Genomic DNA, 20,834 nt, shown 5'->3' with positions numbered 1-20,834 from the left:
GCAGCTAGCTTCTCTCACTCTTCCCTTTCTCCTAACAGGCCTGCTGATGCCCCACAGCCTCTTTCTTCCAGTGCTAAAGAGGCAAGAAGATTCAGTGCCAGCAGTGGGGCCTCAAGCACTGCTGTGTCCTGTCACAGGACTTTCTCTGGGAAGGGGTGGAGAGAATGTGACTGTGCTTGATCATAGGCCTATGCTTCAGGGCTCTGTGCCAGCACTGCAATTCTCTTGCTTTTTCAGCACCAGAAGAAGGAGAGCAGTGACAAAAGGAAGGGAAAAGGAGGGAGATGAGATGCTGCACTCCTTTTCCACCCCAGCTGCAGCCCCCCAACTGCTTCCATCCTAAGACATGCCTAATTGGCCTAGTACTAGGCCCGGCTCTGGTCCTGCATGACTCTTAAAATTCAAGAAAGGATATCTAATAAAGGAGCACCACCTCAATGAATCCAAAAAACTTAGTAACATTTATATTTGTAAGAAAAGTGGCATTTTGGATCTAGCAATAAGCTGTGTTCATTTATGAAAAATGTTTAATCCCTTTCTGTATAATTTACCGGAATAAATAATTGGCATGTGAGTGGGCCAGAACTTTTTGAAAGAGAAAAACTTGCCACCTGTTCTGCCTCTGCCTGACCCCAACAAATAACTGCAGTCATGGTAGCAGTGCAGATTTCAGCACCTGCAGGCCACAGTGGGAGGTAGGGGAAGTACACACAGTTGAACACTTCAACCCCATTGAGCCACAGTCCACAAGCACACATACACTTCCTCCATACGGTATTAAAGCCAAACAACTTCTGCATTGCCATACCTCTCCACCTGCAATTCCTCCCCCATTGGGTGCAGAACCGAGCTAGGACATTTACCCATAGAACTCATCATATAAAGAAATTTCTGATTCTAATGTAATCTCAGTGACGGCAACATAAACCTCTACATATTATGAAGCAATACAAAACTACAAAAAAAATCGCTCAGAACATAGAACAAGTCTACAATGCTAATGCTAAATTCCAAAACTCACACAAGGACCCTACCTAAGAAAAGGCAGTGTCTAAAAATTACAGTGGATCCTAGAACATTCGTCCTTTGGGAAAACTGAACAAGGCAAATTACTACAGATCACTACATAGAAAATTCATGCTAACAATACCAAATACAGAATAGGATGGGCACGCTTGTGGAATTTTTTTTTTTTTTTTTTTTTTTTTGGGGGGGGGGGGGAGGGTTCCAATGAATGCCATTAAAAGTGCATCCTTTTCTTAAGGAGTGTGGCACCTTTGCACATACCCTGAAATACTATGTGGTGAATAAAACTGATTATGCACCCAATTTGCATGTGCATTTTAATTGAATAACAAGCCAATTAGCACATAATTGGGTGCTATTAATTTGGCCTTAATTGAAATGTATGCACTCATTTTTAGTCACGTGGATCTTCACGTAAAAAGTACATGCAGCTCCAAAAAGTGGGTGCGGTCATGGGCAAATTGGGCATTCCTAGAATTTTACGTGCACTGTTATAGAATAAGGCGGATCCATACATAATTTAGATACAAGGATTTACACCAGGGTTTAATTGTAAATCCTCGCATCTAAAGTTAGGTGCCGATCCCAGGGCTAAGCATATTCTATAAACAGTGCCTAATTTTCAGCTCCGTTTATAGATGTGTTTAGCATGTTATTTTTTTAAGCGCTATTTATAGAATTCGGTCCATAGTGTACACACTTTTAAGAAGAGGGCGCACTATTACCGGCAGACAACATTCATTTCAAATGACAACCTATCCCTAATACAGAATAAGGACCACAAACTAGAAATATGTAGTCAGAAACTGAACTAAAACACCTAGAAAACAGACCTTGTATGCAGTAAAACAGCAGAGATATAGAAGAGATGCATTCCCTCCCCCTCCCCCCCCCTGTCCTGAGCAAAATACAAAGATAGCAGGTATCAGGAATGGTGTTAGGTGCACCGTGCAACCATGGCAATTGCCCTAGGCACCAAGTCTGCGTGAAACTGAAGAAGGCACTGCGTGGTAGTAAGCTTTGGGGTCACCTCCCAAATTTCTACCCTGAACCCCAGCCATGTCTAACATTGGCTTTGGTAGATGTCCATTCCAGAAACTGACATCTTCTAATCATTAAATAGAAAAAAAATGGGGGGTGAGGTGGTGGTTCTGGTTTCTAAAGGTTGCTTTATTGAACTACAAACACAACAATGAAAGTCAACAGTCCAGCCATACAGCATAGAACATAATGGTTCTGCCAACAATTGCCTACTACCCACCTTTCATTTTTAGCTATATTTTTTGAACAACCCCCTTCCCCAATCCAGCCTCCCCAAGTCACAATGTGTTGATCTCATTTGAAGCTCCACCCCCCACCCCCACTCACAAAGCCATTAAAGTGTACTGAGTATGCTGATCTCAAATATCACAGGTCAGAACAAGCTTAAAAGTAGGTGTACCATAATAATATTTCCCAGAGTATGACGAAAGCAGCTTAAGTAAACAGATTGAACAGGAACAAACAAAGGGAATCCATTTCTACTCCCACAGATAACATGTGCCATTGAACTGCTTGTAATCTTTCCATCCCACAAATGTATCACAACTGGCTATACCATTTAACCAGAGATGGGCAAAGTTGTTGCTTCCAAGCCTTAGTCACGGTCAGTCTTGCTGCATTAAAACATTGTTTTGCTAGCAGTTTTTGTTCCTTATGGAGGCCCAGAATAGGCTTATTAAATAGAAAGATCACAGGGTCCCATGGAATCGTTTTCCCCAACCACTGTTGCATTCGAGCTTGTATTGATTTCCGTAAAACTTGTATCTTGTGACAGGACCACCAAACATGACCCACAGTTCTACTGTCACCACATTACGCCAACATAAAGGAGATGCAGCAACATACATAAGCTGAAGTCTTGCTGGGGTTAATAGCACCTAAAACAAACTTTCTTACAGTTCTCCTGAATGTTTACAGTTGGAGATGCCTAACCTTAACATCTTCCATGGTCACCCACTCATCAGCCTCGTAAATAATGCTCTGTTCAGCTTCCCATTAATGACAGTGAGCAGTGGCTTTGGGTAGGCCATCACACAGATGGTGGTACAAGCAAAAATAAATCACAAACACCCTCCAAGAAAGTTTTCTTGCCAAGTAACTTGGTCTTACATTCCTTGGATGACAAAAAAAATGCAGCAATTGGTGATAAGCATAATGATCCCTTTGTGGCAATTGAAAAGTCCTAGCCAGTTTCTCAAATGTATAAAATCTGTCATCAACCAATTGTCCCCAATATTCCAAACCCTTAACCCTCTAGCCACTGAGTAGAGAAGAACCACATCCAGGTTTAAAAAGGGGATAAAAAATATTGGAGAGAATTTAGAGAGCTGAAAGTCTTTTGTTCTGTCCATGTTTTCCCAATGGTAAAAAGTAGCAGAAATAGCTGGACAAAGCCCCTTGGGGAGGCCCCTATGTCCCTGAGGTAGCCATAGCAACCTACCTAGGGATAATCTACCACCACCACCACCATCTGTTTTTCTGTTTGCACCCATAATTTATGTGACCGATTCTGATACCACTCTATCACCGACTTCACTTGGGCTGCCTAATAGTATAAGGTAAGGAACACCAAGTCCTCCACCCTTTTTCCTTTCTTGGTATAACAGAGCCCTGGGTAGCCTAGGCCACTTATGCTACATAAATTGTACTAAGTGTCTCTGGAAGGTGTTAAGCTTTACTGGAAGCAAAATCAGCAGCTCCTTAAATAAATAAAGGAAGCAGGAAAGAATATTCATTTTCACAGTTGCTATTCTACCAAACCATGATAAAGTCAGTGACTCCCAATGCTCAAGATCAGCTGTCACGGCCCGTAAAAGAGGACCTTAGTTAGCATCCAGTAAAGTTTCAAATTTCTGTGTAATTTGAATTTCCAAATATTGCAGCTTCTTATCAGTCCACCTAAAACTGTAAGATTGCTTTTTCTGTTGTTGCTCTTTCAGAGATAGTCCCACTGCCATGGTTTCCATTTTGGGATATGTTAATCCTAAAACCAGAGACCACTGCATAGCGCTGTATTTCGTGAAACATCCCTGGAAGGGATTTGATGGAATGAGTTAAAGTCAGCTGGATATCATCAGTGAAAAGAACAACTTTGAGGTCTAAGCCACCCTTCAACCAGGGTCATATTTCCCCTAATTGAAGCAGCTAAAGGCTCAATTGCCAAGGTGAAAAGTAGGGACACCCCTGTGTCGTTCCAAGTCAAATAGAGAAGAATTTCCCCCATTGACCTGAAAAAAAATTAATGTTTTCCCCCTACCTTTCTTGTCTGGTCATTTTATTTTTCTTATCATGTTGGTCTTGGTTTTTGGTGCCTGCTTCCTCTGTCTTCTCTCTTGCAGGGGTCCCTGCCCATTTAACATTTCATCTCTCTCCATGACCACCATTCATCTTGCCTCTGCATCCCTGTCTTTATTGTTCCCTCATGTCCAGTGCCCCCCCCCCCATGTGTACAGCATTGTCCCTTTGTGTCCCTTGTGACTGTGGGCAAGTCACAACCCTTCATTGCCCCAGGTACAAAATAAGTGCCTGTATATATGTAAACCGCTTTGAATGTAGTTGCAAAATACCACAGAAAGGCGGTATATCAAGTCCCATTTCCCTTTCCCTATCCGGGCCTTGTCCAGCATCAGCCCTCTGTCCCTATCCTCCCCTTGTCCAGAATTGCCCTTGTGTCCCAGTCCCTCTTCTCTCCTCATATCTAGCATCTCCTCTCTGTGTCAATATCCCCCCCCCCCCCCCACACACACACACACACATGTATGCAGCTTATCCTCTCTCTCTTCCCTCTCCATGATTCAGCAATTGTCCTAACCTCCTACCACCATATGGTCCAGCATTTTCCCATCTCTCTTTGCTCCCCTTGTCTCCTCCCCCCCCCCCCCCCCCCCTCCACACACAGTAGTCCAGCCCCTTCCCTTGAACCTCCTATATTCCTTGGCCAAAAGTGTCACCACTGAAATCTCAAATGAAAGGGAATTGAACACAGAGCCTCATGCTTGAGCGCTCTAAGGCACTGCTGGTCCCGCACCCTCTGACACAACACTTCCTGATGCCCAGGGGGCAGGATTAGCAGAGCCTTATAGAGCACTTGAGCTAAAAATGCTAGCACATCTTAGTAAAAGACCCCCAAAGTCAGTAACCTGGAGTGAAAAATGTGCTGACTTGTAAGTAGCCTTGTTTTTGTTTTTTAGCCTTTTTTTCAGTCTAGGTAACTGACTTTGTTTTAAATTAAATTGTTTTTGACTTTGGTATTTTTTTTAAATTTCTTTACTAGTTTGTATTTTAGGCTGTTTAGAAAGATTTTGGCTAATAGGAGAAAGTTAGTGTGTATTCCCCTATATGTATGTATCCTTTTTGACAATTTCATTTATGTTGTATTTTCACTGTTTTTTGGTCTGTATTTAGACTGTTGCATTCACCTTTTGCATGTATCTTATCAATGCACTCAGCTCACTTTGCCAGAAACTTTTATATCATTAGAACATGCCACATATTTACATATGTACTCATCTTTGTCTGCAATCATTATATTACATTACATTATACAGGGCTTGTAGCTTGCAAAATCCTTATAGAAAGTTCCCTGCAAGTTACAATATCAAACATATAAATGGCAAGTGACTGACTCACCTGCAAATGTGCAGTAGAGTCAGAACGCTAAGAGTGTAGAAGTCCAAGCTCCGCCTCCACCAGCAGTACAGCCCAATAGGGAGGAGGGCTTGGACATAGGCGTGGAAATCGGAGGAAGAGGGAGCAAGGAGAGAAGGAGGGGGCGGAACTGAGGGAAACAGATGTTGTGGGGAGAGCAGGGTTGGTAGAGGGGGGCCCATAGGAAAACAAAAAACTAGCCCGTTGTTACAGGCTTAACGGCTAGTAATGGCAATAAATGAACCAATTGTTATTAGTATGAACTGTTATCACATAGTAACATAATAAATGATGGCAGATAAAGACCTGTATTGTTCAAACTAATAACAGACATACAATTTAAGAAATACATAAGTACATATTTCTGAAATAAAGAGGTCTTCAACAGCCTTTAAGAATCTGATAATTTCTAATCCTAATTTCAAAAAGTAGAGAATTCCACATCAATGCAGCTTGATATGCAAAAGAAGAGGTCATAGATTTAACAGATAACACCTTCTTCATTTTGGGGTAAGATAAAACTTGATTGCCTAAATAGCCCAATTTTTGGTCTAACAGCTGATTAACCAGATCTGTCATATAAGGTGGAGCCTCACCATATAATATTTTAAAAACCATAACCTCCAATTTAAATTGAACCCTTGCCTCGACCAGAAGCCAATGCAATTTAAGCACATAAGATGTTAAAGAATCAAATCTACCCAAGGATCTTATTGCAGTATTCTGCATAATCAGTAATCGTCTCAAAGAAGATTTAGTGCACCTGGCAAAAACAACATTCCAATAGTCCAATCAACAAGCCTAAATGTGGATGTATCAAAATATTTCTGTGTAAGATGAAGTTTTTTGAGTAAAATTGTCAAAGACAACGATCTGCTCCAAAAGAAAATAGCTAATTTCTCTGGGGATAGTCTGTTGACCCAAGCCATAAAAACCTGGTTTTATCTTTGTTTAGTTTCAGTCTATGAGATACTATACAATTCTCTACTAAGCTAAAACAATTCAAAAATAACCCAATCATCAAAGACAGGACAGAGGACAGAAATGTCTTCAGCACCTATGAAAAAATGTAATTTACCTTGTTCCAAAACTATTCCCTAAAGAATGCAACAAAAGGTTGAAGTGTGGGAGAGAGAGGAGAGCCCTGTGGAACACTGCAAGATGCCGCCCCAGGACTCTTGATACATCCCCGCCACCTTTAACCCAATAATATTGATTAGTGAGAAAACCCTGGAACCTTGTAAAACAGCACCATGAATACCAAAACTTCTCAAAATTGATAATCTTGTGGTCCACCAAGTCAAAAGCACATGAGAGGTCAAATTGGATCAGAATTGCACATTTGTCCTAACTGAGTAATGTCTTGTCAAAGGCCACAATAGAACCCACCACCATTTCTGTACTGAAATGTTTCCGAAATCCAGATCGAGAACCATGAAGAATATTACATTTTTCTAAATAGCTCTCAGGCTGCTGGATAACAAAACCTTCCGTCATTTTTGTGCTTAAGGAGAATGAAGCCATAGGTCTATAATTACTAACTTCCTGCATATTACCATTAACATTCTTAGGGATAGGAGTTGTTTATGGTTGCCAGTTCCTCTAATTTGTAAGCACATTTAGTAGTGCTCAATATACAAGCTATGCCTGATATGTTATCCTTACATGTTTTTAGATGATTATTTATTTATTATGTTTTTTTTTTATTTGAGTTAAATGTTTTTATTGTAGTTCTACCCCTGACACAGCCTTAGGGCGAAACGTGGCCATGTTGGATATATGTTTCAATGAATCACATTTCTCTTCATTTCTACTAGTCTGCTTCCTGTGTTGCTCGGGGGGGGGGGGGGGTGGAATAGGGCCATACAAAATCTGGCCTGATTGGCTGAAAACCAACCAGTTGGCAATGGGCACAGACTTCCCTGCAACACCCAACATGTACAAAACAAGGAGCTAACATCATGCTTAGTAACACCTGGGTCACATATTCATAATGAACAAATAGATAGTTTTATATGGAAAATGAAGCAATTCATACATGTAAAACTTGTTCCAGATACAAGGTGGAATCATTCAGATTAAACTGTGTTGTGCCATGATTAGCTAACATAAATAGAAAAAAAAAGAGATTAAGGTCTGCATTCTATAAATTGCACCTATAAAATCAACACTGAAAAAAATAACGCTAAGTGGTATTCTATACATGGTGCTTAAAGTTAGGTGCTGTTTACAGAATAGCACTTGGCAAGGTGTGACAATTTATACCCATGAAACCTTGGTGTAAATCCCCATGCCTAAATTAGGCACAGATTCCCTTTATTCTACAACATATGTAAATTAAAGGAACACCTCTGATCTACCCATGGCCACACCCCCTTTTTGGACCTGTATGGATCCCACGCCTAAATTTACGCATGTAAATTTTAATTAAATCCAATTAGCATTAATTGCTTGTTAAGATCGCGATTATCTGTGCTAATTGGCTTGTTATTCAATTAAATTGAAAGTGCAAATTGGGCACACAACCAAATTTGTGCACACAATTTTTAGCACGTTTTATAGAATGCGTGGGAAAGTGCCTATTTGTATACATCTTCCTCAGTTACTTCATTACTAGGCAATTTTCATATGCCTACACTATTTGCATTTAGATGTATCATCCCTATTGAAGCCTTTTTTATAATTCTTTTTATCCATTATTATGTTTGCAAGATAGACTCTGAAAAGAGTCTAGAATTAAAAAGAAATGTGGAATACTAATTCTTCTGTCTGACACATGAGCAAAATCTCCCTGACCTTGCAAGGACATGCTTAGTTCTCCTCCTTATTTTGCAACATTAGCTTACCATGAAAGTGCGCAGGGTCACATACAGGTCTGATTTTCAGCTTATCTAACAATGAATATTCATGAGCTGCATTTGCAAATGTTTGGTCTTGAAAACAGGTTAATCTGCATAGCTTGATTACAGGATATGTTCACAGTCCATGAGTACTTGAGTAGTGTTCCTGACCCATATCAACAGTATTTCTCCTCTCCTCTGATAAAATGAATGGCTGAGCCTTTTTTTCCTACAAGTTTTCTCTGACTCCTAAAATTCCAGTGAATCAGAAACCTTGCTCACATATTCTAGCAATCCCGTGAAATGAATACTTCTGCAATAAATAAATTAGTTGTGAATATCTAGACTGTAGCTTGAGTAAAAACTTGTATTTGTATCCATTGAGTCTAGGATATTTTTGGTATTCACCCAAGAGCAATTCATCCAGCTTGAAGACTGAAAACCAGGCTGTTTCATGAACATGCCTGGCAAATGTGGCTAGCACCTCTGTGAGATAAGATAAAGTGGTATCTACATCCTTGTGCACTCAGAGGCCAATGAAGAAAGCTCCCGCAAGCCTAACTACGCAGTTACTGTAGGTTGTACGCACATGTTACTGATCAAGCAATGTAGCGAGAGGCTGAGCATGGGAGTTAACTCGTGGGGAAGACATGGCCACACAGGGCTAGATTCTATATATGACGCCTACAAAATTGGCGCTAACCCCCCCCCCCCCCACACACACATAAGCAGTATCTATAAGCTGTGTCTAAAATTCGGTGCGGTTTATAGAATTAATGCTTAAGTGGAGAGGTCGCGTGCAAATTTAGATGCTGCCATTTGCACCAATGAAAATGTGGTGCAAATGCCCATGCCTAAATGTATGCACAGAGCATTGTTAAAACCACACCACAATTCACCTCAAAATGCCTATGACCTTCCATGCCCCCTTTTTCATGCTGCATGAAAATTTTAGGCGCGGATCACACACCTAACTTTATACAGGTAAGTCCCAATTAAATCTAATTAGTGACAATAATTGCTTGTTAAAAAGCCAATTATTGGCACTAATTGGCTTGTTATTCTATTAATTTGCATGCACAAATCAGGAACGTACCTTAATTTGCACATGCAATTTTTGATGACTTTTTATAGACTCGGGGACACTGCATTAAAATGAATGGTTATGAGGACCACTGCAATGCACCAAGGAAACATTGGCTTTTGACGTATACACAATGTGAGAAATTTTTTGCCAGGTCAAGGGCAGTGTAGAAGGGATGCTCGAAAGGATTTCATGCCCTTTTTGCAATGTAAATGCTTTGTTTCTCTTGGGTTGTTTTTTTCCCAGCCAGAATAGAATCTGCAACTTTAAAACACACGTGGGAAGTAAAGCAATAATGTGCGCATGTCTGAACAAAAATGAAAGTGTCAACACATCTGCGGCTGTTGTTCTGCTCATAAACATCAGCCTCACTAAAATTTTATGTGCAAGTAATTTTTGCAAGGTTAATAGTTATGTACACAACAACAGCTGCAGATATGTGCTGGCAACCTTTGTTTTCTTCAGACATGCACGCAAGAAGCTGCGCTTACCACTCAACCCTCGTGCAAGTGCCCAGCGGGCTTCTCCTGGTTATCTTGCACACTCTCTGCACATAACATTTGCATAACATTACCTTTCTGCATGGTGCAGTTTTGAACTTGCAGTAGAAGCCTCATGCTCAGCCATCAGTGAGCTTTTCTGCTTTGACCCCTCCAGTTTTTCTCCAGTAGTTGTAGAAGTGCAGCTCACAAACACATAAACATCTGGAGGAAGTTCCAATTCAGGCTTGAGTAACAGCTCATAAAGGGAGGGTCCAAAAAAATCACAAACAGCAACAGGAAGGTCAATCACTTGGCTGTCCACCAACATCTTTTCACTGTGAAGTGTGCAAAGTGAAAACTGGGACTGTGCATATAATGTGGTTTTTCACTGCTGGCCAACAGCACTATCGTAGAAGACACTAGAGAATGGCGGACTGTTGCATCTAGTCTGCACATTTATTGTGATCTACACTGCTAAGAATATACCAATATGCCATTCATAGAGTGTGAGTTCGTGCAGGATGTCACTCCTTATTCAAGGGATTTTTTGTCATTTCTTCTGCTTGCTTTGGCAATTAAAATCTGACTAGTATAGCCTTACTCTTGTGCTAGGGGTGAGCAGGCTACAAGATTTTTGGGAGAGCAAATCTGGAATGTTGAGGGCAGGGGGGGGGGGGGAGGTAGGGGAGCTGGTAAATTCAAGTCATCTTGTGGCAGATAGTTAAGGATACAGATTACCACCACTGGATGGGCAGAGGAATCCTGTGGCATTGTTTATTTATTTTTTTTTTGTTACATTTGTACCCCACACTGTCCCACTCATAGCAGGTTCAATGTGGCTTACATATTATATACAGGTACTTATTTGTACCTGGGGCAATGGAGAGTTAAGTGACTTGCCCAGAGTCACAAGGAGCTGCCTGTGCCTGAAGTGGGAATCAAACCCAGTTCCCCAGGACCAAAGTCCACCACTCTAACCACTAGGCCACTCCTCTACACCCTTCTTATAGGATACAAAGCTAGATGCAGTAAAACCAGACATAGTGCACAGAAGAAAAACAGTAGCAGGGTATTGTTCATTGAGGTGTCAGTGTTAAGTGATTTTTCTGTAAACTGGGTGTAAAGGAAGAAGTTCCACAAATACCAAGAAATACAGTCAGAGCCCTAGAAAATATGGTAGAATGATGCAGAAATATATCCCCTTATACAGGGATTGATTGGAAGCAAGTTTCAAGGTTAAGCAGCCTACATATTTTACATCCTATGAACTCTAGAAGGAAGTTTTCTTTGGCATAACACAAGTATTGTGGCGAGCTTTAGCAGTAAATTTGAGAGACTGAGATCAGTGAATTAGAGAAATTGAGATCATACTCAACATACCTTGGCTTAGGAGTCAGGTCTGTTACTGTGATAGTATGTGCAAAACTAACCCATTTAGGGGCCCTTTTACTAAAGGGTTGCTGTGCAGCAGCCCTGAACTACCGCCGGACCAATGCAGCTGCTGGTGGTACTTCCACCCCAGTGCGTGACATTTCTGGCGTTGCTGGAATTTTAAAAAAATTAATACTGCAGGAGAGTACCCAGCGGTAATGGGGCAGCTGGGTTAGCACGGGAGCCCTTACTGCCACCTCAATAGGTGGTGGTAAGTGCTCCCCCCGAAATGGCCATTTCTTTTTTTTTTTTTTACCTTTTTACCCTCTGTGGTACAAGGGGCCTCGGTGTGTGGCAAAACCCATGCTACCGCTAGCGCAGGGACCTTTTATCGTAGCTTGGTACCACCAAGTACCAATACATACAATTTTCTGATCCCTAAGAAACTTTCTTTATGTGTTCTTATCACAAAATCTTAGTGGTCCAATTTAAACCATCTGGGGACTATATCCTGCACAGAAGAACAATAGACACTGTATAGAGCTATCAAATACCTTTTCTTTTCTTTTTTTCAGAATGTTAAAATTCTGTGTGGGACACACAGACCATAATACTTTGGCATAAGGTTCCCAGACTTGGTTATTTATATTATTTAATCAATTAGGTGTAGCCTTGTGTTCAGAGCAGCAGGTTGAGAATCATTTAACCCTCCATTGCCTCAGGTACAAACAGGGGGCTGATGCTGAAAACTTCCGTTAGAGTCGCGCACTGATGACTTAGTGCATGGCTCCTAGCACAAGCGTAAAGTCCAATTTTTGCACATAGGACCTGTGCAACACGTACATTCACCAGGGAGAGCAGACCGGACACATGCTCACACTCACACAAGCTTCTGCGCTAAGGGCAATTAATGCTGTGCACATGTCTGAGCACAAAAACATATCGGCATTCATCTACGTATGTGCTGGAATGCTATTCTTAAATTTTTGCAGTGCCAACATTAATGTACAGAATAGCATTTCTGCGCATGTGCAGATAGGTGTCAGTACAATTGTTTTCAGCTCAGACCTGTGCACAGCTGTAGCTGCCCTTAGTGCAGAACCATCACCTCCCTCGCTCTCTCTTTTTTTTCCCCATATTCTTCATGGAGACCACAAAAAAAAGTTGGCAGATCCTGTATGCTTGCAGGAAACAGAAGAATCAGGCATTAAATCCTCACAGACACTACTGCAGAAGAATGAGCTAAATCTTCTGTGCCTTCTCAGGCGTCATGCTCATTCTTAAACCCTTCCTCACGCATCTTTGCATCAGCACGGAATAGCTGATTAGCCTCTGCACCATGGTTTTTAATATGCTGTCCACCAGTGCCTAAGGCAAGGTGTTGCACTGTGTTAACTTGCTGAACTAAACATGTATACTCTGGAGGAAAGGAGAAACAGGGGTGATATACAGACATTCAAATATTTGAAAGGTATTAATCCGCAAACTAACCTTTTCCGGAGATGCGAAGGCGGTAGAACGAGAGGACATGAAATGAGATTGAAGGGGGGCAGACTCAAGAAAAATGTCAGGAAGTATTTTTTCATGGAGAGAGTAGTGGATGCTTGGAATGCCCTCCCGCAGAAGGTGGTGAAAATGAAAACGGTAATGGAATTCAAACATGCCTGGGATAAGCATAAAGGAATCCTGTGCAGAAGGAATGGATCCTCAGGAGCTTAGTCGAGATTGGGAGGTGGGGCTGGTGCTTGTGAGGCGGGGATAGTGCTGGGCAGACTTATACGATCTGTGCCAGAGCCGGTGGTGGGAGGCAGGGATAGTGCTGGGCAGACTTATACGGTCTGTGCCAGAGCCGGTGGTGGGAGGCGGGGCTGGTGGTTGGGAGGCGGGGATAGTGCTGGGCAGACTTATACAGTCTGTGCCAGAGCCGGAGGTTGGGAGGCGGGGCTGGTGGTTGGGAGGCGGGGATAGTGCTGGGCAGACTTATACGGTCTGTGCCCTGAAGAGCACAGGTACAAATCAAAGTAGGGTATACACAAAAAGTAGCACATATGAGTTGTCTTGTTGGGCAGACTGGATGGACCATGCAGGTCTTTTTCTGCCGTCATCTACTATGTTACTATGTTACCTTGACCACAAAGGACTAGATCCTATATATTACACTTAAAAAATCAGCGTCAAAACAAAATACACCTAGGCATATTCTACATTTAGGCATACTTTATAGAACAAGCCTAAATTTCTGCACAGTTTATAGAATACACTGAGCACCTGTCCGCATGACTAAATGTACTCGCAGGCAATTACGCCAAGTAAAACTCCACACCCATGACCACACCCCCTTTTCAACTGTGCGACTTAGAATTTATGTGCATCACATTATAGAATATGCTTAGACAGTTCTGCATATAAATTCTAATGAATGCCAATTAGTGTCAATAATTGATTTTTAAGTGGCAAGTATCAGCGCTGATTAGCTTGTTAACTAATTAAGTTGCATGCGCAAATCCAGAATATGACTGGATCTGTGGGCGCAACTTAAGTTGCACTATATAGAATCTGGGGGAAAATCCTCTTCTGTATTGTGCACTTAAGCATCCAGGATAACCACATAAATGGGACAGCATAAAACACAGTCCTGTCCCCTCCGAAGGGACACCACCTTGTAAGTGGTGGAAGGGCTTCCGTGTTTCAATGACTTAGAGGGCTATGCTGAAGGGTTACCCATATCAGACAGGCCTCTGAGGAGAAATCAGACAAAAAGTGTCCCAAACTGGAGGATCCAAGATGGCGTAGAGGGAGGATGTACGTTAGTTGAGTTCCCGTTTTACACCAGAATACCTGAAGAAGTAGGCGCGCTCCCCAGAGAATGGGGAAGAAGAAAGGCAAAGCCGTGGTGTTGTCCTCCTCGATCACGGCTGGGGTTCCCACCACTTCTCAGTCTGCTTTGGAGAAATTCGGGGTCATAACGTCGGGGATATCGGTTCCTGCTTCGGGGAACAGCAAAGCTTTATTGCTGAATCTCAGTGGATAGGGAGTGACTTTGAGTCCCCCTGTTGGCATGACCTCTCCAAGACCTGGAAACAGTAACGCTTCGCTATGGAGGTCGACAGTGGAAACGCCCGAAGTGGGTTAGGATTTTCATGTGATCCGAGGAGGTCCTGGCGCAGCATTGACTCCGGATAATAAACCAACTGGGGGATTGGAGAGTGAGCTTCTCCCCCCGAAGATATCTGGAGCAGTTTCTGTGGAGAAATTGGACCTGGTGAAGCCAAACAATGTCACAATGGACACACTATGGGAAGTGCTGCAGAGTGTGAATAACTCTCTTCTTCAGATGTCAAAATTTTTTTAGGAATAAATATGTGATTATATCAATACTTATCTAACAAAGTGGAAGTCCAAGATAAAAAATTAAAGACTTTGATTTCGGAAATGGTTTCTCTACGAAAATCAGTTAATCTGGTAATGAAGGATAATTATGTTTCTTGTAAAAAATTGGAACTTCTTAAGAACCAATTAAGGAAAAATAACTTGAGAAAGATAAATTTTCCTAAAATACCCTGTATATAGAGTTATATTATTAGTTACTTTTGCCTTTGATTTAGATAGGAACAATGTTTTGAAATTGTATTTCCGACATATGGCTGATAGTTTTTTTTGGTTCAAAGATAAATATATTTCCTGAAATATCAAGGGAATCGCCGACTAGGAGGTGTGAACTCTTGGCTTTTAAGCCAAGAATCATTGCCCTAGGTGGGACCTTCCTAGAGCAATTCCCTTGTAAGTGTTTTATTTCCTGATTACTTATTTGTTGAACCCAGGAAATTATAAGAGTTTGTGGAGTTAAAAGAACAGATGAAGACCCCTCTGCAGCAACTTCCTTTAAGTTACCACTGTACCAGCTGCAATTACCGATTAACCTTCCTCCCTCAGAAAAAATGAATTGTAAGATTAACCATTCTGTGTTTTTCTTATTTTCTTTGAGATTGTTTTCCTGATCTTGGATCCCCCAATTGTGGACAATAATGTGGACTAACAAAGATGATATTTTTCTTTAATGTTTGTTTTAATTGATATTTTCTCTTTTCTTTCCCATTTATGTATTGGACATAAATGTAATATAAAATGAATAAAAAAAAAGAAAAGAAAAACACAGTCCTGCCTTTGTGTGGCAACCCATGGCTGCTTGAGTTCTGAATATCAACTTAAGTGGCCATATGATAGCTGGCGCCGCTTAAGCCAGGTATTCAGTGTTGAAGCCTGGACATGGCCTGGCATTGAATATCCAGGAACATTGCTGGCAAAGATCAGCAAAATGTTCACTGATGCCAGCTGAATATTTACTCCATAGTGTGAAAGGGTAATGGGATTTGATATACTGCTTTTCTGTGGTACAATCAGGGTAGTTAATAAATCCCAATAAATAAATAAATAAACTTGTTTCCTTTAGACATTTGCAGTGAACTTTTTATTATTATTATTAAAACCTTTAAATCCATACTCAAAACATGGCTTTTTTCACAAGCCTTTGAGCTTTGAGCAGGGTTGAGTGGGATTCAGTACCTGGGATAGTTTCATAGTGAAGAGTTCTTCTCCCTTTTCCTTTTCTCTCTCTCTGTTCTATCCTATGAATAATGGAGTTCATATGTAAACCACTTTGAATATAGTTGCAAAAACCTCAGAAAGGCAGTATATCAAGACCCATTTCCCTTTCCCCTCTGTGTTTTTAGATTGTAAACTGCTTAGCCCTACCTGTTAGTTTAAGTGGTATAGTAAGTTACTACTACTACTACTTAACATTTCTAAAGCGGTACTAGGGTTACGCAGCGCTGTACAGATTAACAAAGGACAGTCCCTGCTTTTTTTTAAATAAATAAATAAATCCATAGAATAATATGCCAGCAAATGCACAGATGTATGCTGACATCACACCTTCATTTTGCTCAGACATGCACACGATGCTGGCTGTCCTTCGAGCAGAAGTTTGTGCTCATGTGTCCTGCTGCCTTACCCTGATTACTGCACAAGTTCTGCACACTTTGAAGTCTCAGATGAATAGCTTACTGCATCAGCATAGAATAATTTTTAGTTACGTTAGTGTTAGAAATCTTGCACTTAGTCATCGGCAAATTAATTTAACATGTGGTTTTCCGCATCGGCTCTTGAGAAAGAGTGTAAAACGACAGAGGACTATGGAAGGCAGAGTGAAAGTTTGTGGATATCAGACAAGAGAGGAGGTGAAAGGGGGCAACTGGATAGAGGTGAGAGAAGAAAGGGGTTGGATGCCAGGAGGGGTTGAATGACAGGGAAGGAACTAAGGCTGAGGAAGGAATGAAAGTCAGAAGAAGATAGATAATTGTTTTGGAGGGGATGAGAACAGAGGATGACAACGGGGGCCTAGGGAGTGGGTGACTGGGGGAATAGGAATTTGAGAAAGAAGGGGACAGAGGACAGTGGGAGGCTGTGGATTGGAGCTACTTGCAACATCTCCACCACCAGATGTGCTAATTCTCCACCTAGGAGGCAACAACATCAGACTGTTATCATGCAAGGACTTCATCTTTGTGGCCAAGAAGGACCTTTTTGAGCTTTCAGTTCTCCTTGGGAGAAAGTGGATCTGCTGGTCTGAGGCTCTGCCGGACTGACTCCAAATTTTGGGCTAGGAGTCTGAAGAAGACAAATCACCAAGTCAGGCAGTGGATCATCCATCTTGGCAGAGGTAAAATCTAACATTACTGGGCCACCCCTATGTTCAGCGGGAACTTTTTACCCGATCAGGTGCATTTTTTGGATGTGACACTGGACTTGCTGATCAATGACTTCCAAGAAGCCTTAGAAGTGCATGGTGTTCAAGCTTCCTAGCCTAGAGCTACCCTGGTTTTGTTTTGTTTGTTTTGTTGTTAATTTATATTAGGGGAACCTGGGACAGCTTTGTCCCAGGTGTAGTGGAGGCATCCGAGCACTGATAAGCACCCGTCTAGGAACAGCATCCAGATAGTGTATGACTCACCTAAAGATAAGCCTCAGACTTACAATAGACAGTGGCCCTGTTTTATTTGCCTAGCTGGAGCAAGGTGGGCATAGGAGGGTAAAGGACTATGGTTGGAAAACTGGAGCAATACATGACCCAGTTGGAGAGAAAAGCAAACCGCGCCAAGGTGCGCAACAGCTATGGCATGATCTCCCTAGCTGGTGCAAGGTGGGGAATGGCTTCAGTCAGAATACTAGCTACTGAAGCTTGGGTGCTTCTTTTAATTTCAGTTTTGAACAGTGCATAGCCACGGGTGGGCCGGGGCCCATCCACTTAGGGCTCAGGTGCACCCAACAGCAGCACATATTTAGTGCTAGCTAGTGGGGATCCCAAGCTTCGCCAGCTGAAGACCTCCCTCTGATGGTGCTGAAAACACTGCTTTCCACTTCAGCAGTCTAAGCTTCCTAAGCTGCTGATACTGGCCTCATCGCATTGGGGGTGGGGTGGGGGAGAACACTTGGTGCCCACCCACTTCTTGATTAGAACACTTGGTGCCCACCCAAAATCTGCTGTCTGGCTAAGCCCCTGGTTTTGAAGTTGTTGTCAAAGCTGTGGCCTAGTATCCACAAAATTGTATTTCAACCTGTGTCTGTTGTATCATTTTTGGGAGTGGTTGCCATGTTTTATTCTGTTATGCTTGGTGCCGAGGGAGTCAGGGGCAGCCCAAGGCAAGATGTCACCTGTGGCAGGGCTGAGATGCCCCCCCCCCCGCAAGTTCTGGCATCTTCCCCCTTCCCTGATTTTACCTTCTTTTTACATTTTTTAAAAGCCGGCAATGGCAGAGATTCCCATATGCTGCCCTGCTTCCAGCACTGGCCTCTTCTCTACTGCTGCCACCTCTGAGGAAACAGGAAGTTACTTCAGGCAGTGTTGCCAGATGGGCGGTTTTCCGCAACCCGCCGCGGGAAACTTTTGCCCGCGGTGGGTTGTGGTTTTTTGGGCTGGTTTTGGTTTTTTTGTGCGGGTTTTGGGGCGGTTTTTCAGCCGGCGGGGGGTGGGGCTAATGGCGACAGAGGCGGGGTTTGTGATGTTTTGGGCGGGGCGATGACGGTGGGGGCGGGGCTGATGACGGCGGGGGCGGGTGATGACGGAAGGGGTGGGGCTGATGACTGCGGGGGTGATGACGGAAGGGGCGGAGTTGATGACGGCGGGGGTCGGGTGATGACGTCGGGGTGGGGTGTGTGCGGTTTTTGGGCGGGTTTTGGGCTGTTTTGTGTGGGAATTTTTTTTTTTATATGGCAACCCTGGAGAGGCGGTCACAGTAAAGGGAAGAGGCTGGTGCCAGCAGCAGAGCAGTGTATGGGAATCACTGCCGCCGCCGGCTTTTAAAAAACATAAAACAGTAAAATTGGGGAATGACATGAAGGAAGGAGGGAGATGCCACTCCTGAAGAAGTGCCACCTGAGGCCCAATGGTCCGGCTGCCCCTGGAGAAAGAATGTGCAACCTGCCTATGTTATGGCTATCTCCACCTACAGCTTCTAGGAGTGAAAACCAGCTTAGCTACTGGTAGAAACAGAAAACTGCATTGGGTGAAACAGCATGGCACTTTGAACATTCTTTTGACAAGCTTTAAGGGGATGTTATCATGTCTGTTTTTGTTGACCTCAGGTATTCAGTCCAAAATGACAATTCACTGGACTCATAAATTGCTACCTAATAACCACATTGACTAAGACCTGAGTCTACTGAATGGTATTTGTTCCTAACCAGGCAGGGTTATGGTGTGAGTCTATATACAAGCAGACTGTGAAAAGTATTTTAGAACAAATCTATGTGTTGTGTAAATAAAACTCGGTAAATAATTAAAGTATTGCTATTATCAATGTAGTAATGATCAATTTTGTGAGGGGGGAGGATTAAAAAAAAAAGTGGTTCCACTGGGGCTCGAACCCAGGACCTTCTGCGTGTAAAGCAGACGTGATAACCGCTACACTATGGAACCGTACTGTAAAACTGGAACTTCCCAGCTGCCTCTATAGCTGGGAGAGATGTGTGCTATAGCTTGTAATACTTTCTCAAATTGTTTTCTGACCAGAATTACAATTCTACCTCAAAGAGATTCCATTTAACCCAGCCCTCTTCTACTCCAACGCTTCAGATCCACGTGTTTATATACAACGCAGCTGGGAGGAGGATGGGGGGGGGGGGGGGGGGGGGCGGGGGCCGCCGTTCGCGTCGAGAGTCCCGCCTTCGCTTCGCTTTCTCCTCCTCCCCCCACAATATGTCACTGGGTGGGTGGGGTTTAGCCAGGGTGCATTTGCCCCTGTTGAAATGTGGAGGTGCGCGAGGTCCTTGCTGAAAGCTCAAGTCAGAAACGAGATATAAAATAGTACTGGATACACGCGCGCGCCGCTGCCCCATCTTTCCCGCAGTGCGTGCACTACGTCAGACCCACGCAGGGTTACTTTGGGTTATCTTATCTGCGTAATGGTGCGGCTGAAATGGAGGACGAAGGTAGCGGTTATTCCAGAGAAGGACGCTTGAGAGAAATTGCAGCACACCGGATGCATGGAGGAGAAGGAAGGAAGGATGCCTGGCAGAGCTTTGTAGAATTAAAAACGGCTGACAAGTGTAGGTGGAGGGAAGAATCCTGACGGATATGCCAAGTAGCCGTAGAAGAGAAACAGCTGAGCATGAATGTGGCAGTGGAGCTGGAAAGAATCCTGACCGTTTTAAAGTACAAAAAGCTGAGAAGAGTTAGCACGTTGGACGTTACTGCAGAGCTGCAAGCTTGGCTGCTGTCCATTGCTGCTATCTCATACCCATTCCATCATTTTAAAACTACTTTTCACTTCAGATCATTTAGTCCACATTTGCTTTTGCTTACTTCATGCTTGGATCTGAAATAGTTAAGCAATAAACTATGGCACTCGGTGTTTGGGATTTTTATATTCCGTCGCGAGTAGATTATCATGAGCAGCCCTAATTGTCTCCAATACTTTCTTACTAAAGGATTTAGTAGTATTGGGAAAACATGGAAATCTCTCTTTCACCTGACTGTCCCACCTGTGTGGTTTCTTGGGGGTTCCCCCCCTTTATCCTCTACTTTTTAACCTGAGTCCATTAATTTGTGCCGAGTGTTAAGTGGGTAGCTTTTGGACTGTGGGGAAAGTTTGGGGTTTTGGAAGGGTAAGAAGAAGTCCACCTTTTACACTTCTTTGCCATGTTTTCTGTTACATTTTACTCTATTTAAGTTTCTGTGCTATAGAAGCATTGGGCCACTTTTTTTTTTTTTTTTTTTGGGGGGGGGGGGGATCCGAGTTGGCCTATTTTTAAATTTAGGGCTCCTTTTACTGCTAATGTATTTAG

At 42.7% G+C, this 20,834-nt stretch overlaps 1 protein-coding gene and 1 non-coding gene across 3 annotated transcripts in view; one reads left to right on the top strand and one right to left on the bottom strand.

The window, feature by feature from the left end:
• UTP14A (UTP14A small subunit processome component) overlaps window positions 1–519 on the top strand; it is a 54,624-nt gene extending 54,105 nt beyond the window's left edge. For both annotated transcript variants that reach the window (XM_030209501.1, XM_030209502.1), the window contains exon 16: window positions 39–519. In XM_030209501.1, the coding sequence (XP_030065361.1) occupies window positions 39–180 (142 nt within the window). In that variant the 3' untranslated portion in view covers window positions 181–519. The remainder of the gene's footprint in view (window positions 1–38) is intronic.
• An 18,875-nt stretch (window positions 520–19,394) lies between these two features.
• On the bottom strand, window positions 19,395–19,467 carry TRNAV-UAC. Its single transcript has one exon. It is a non-coding gene; the product is annotated as a tRNA-Val (tRNA).
• Window positions 19,468–20,834: the final 1,367 nt, after the last annotated feature.

The sequence above is a fragment of the Microcaecilia unicolor genome, chromosome 7 (assembly GCF_901765095.1).
Source record: "Microcaecilia unicolor chromosome 7, aMicUni1.1, whole genome shotgun sequence".
NCBI lineage: Eukaryota > Metazoa > Chordata > Amphibia > Gymnophiona > Siphonopidae > Microcaecilia > Microcaecilia unicolor.
The sequence above is the reverse complement of the archived record's forward strand: the minus strand, read 5'-3'. Positions and strand labels throughout refer to the sequence as shown.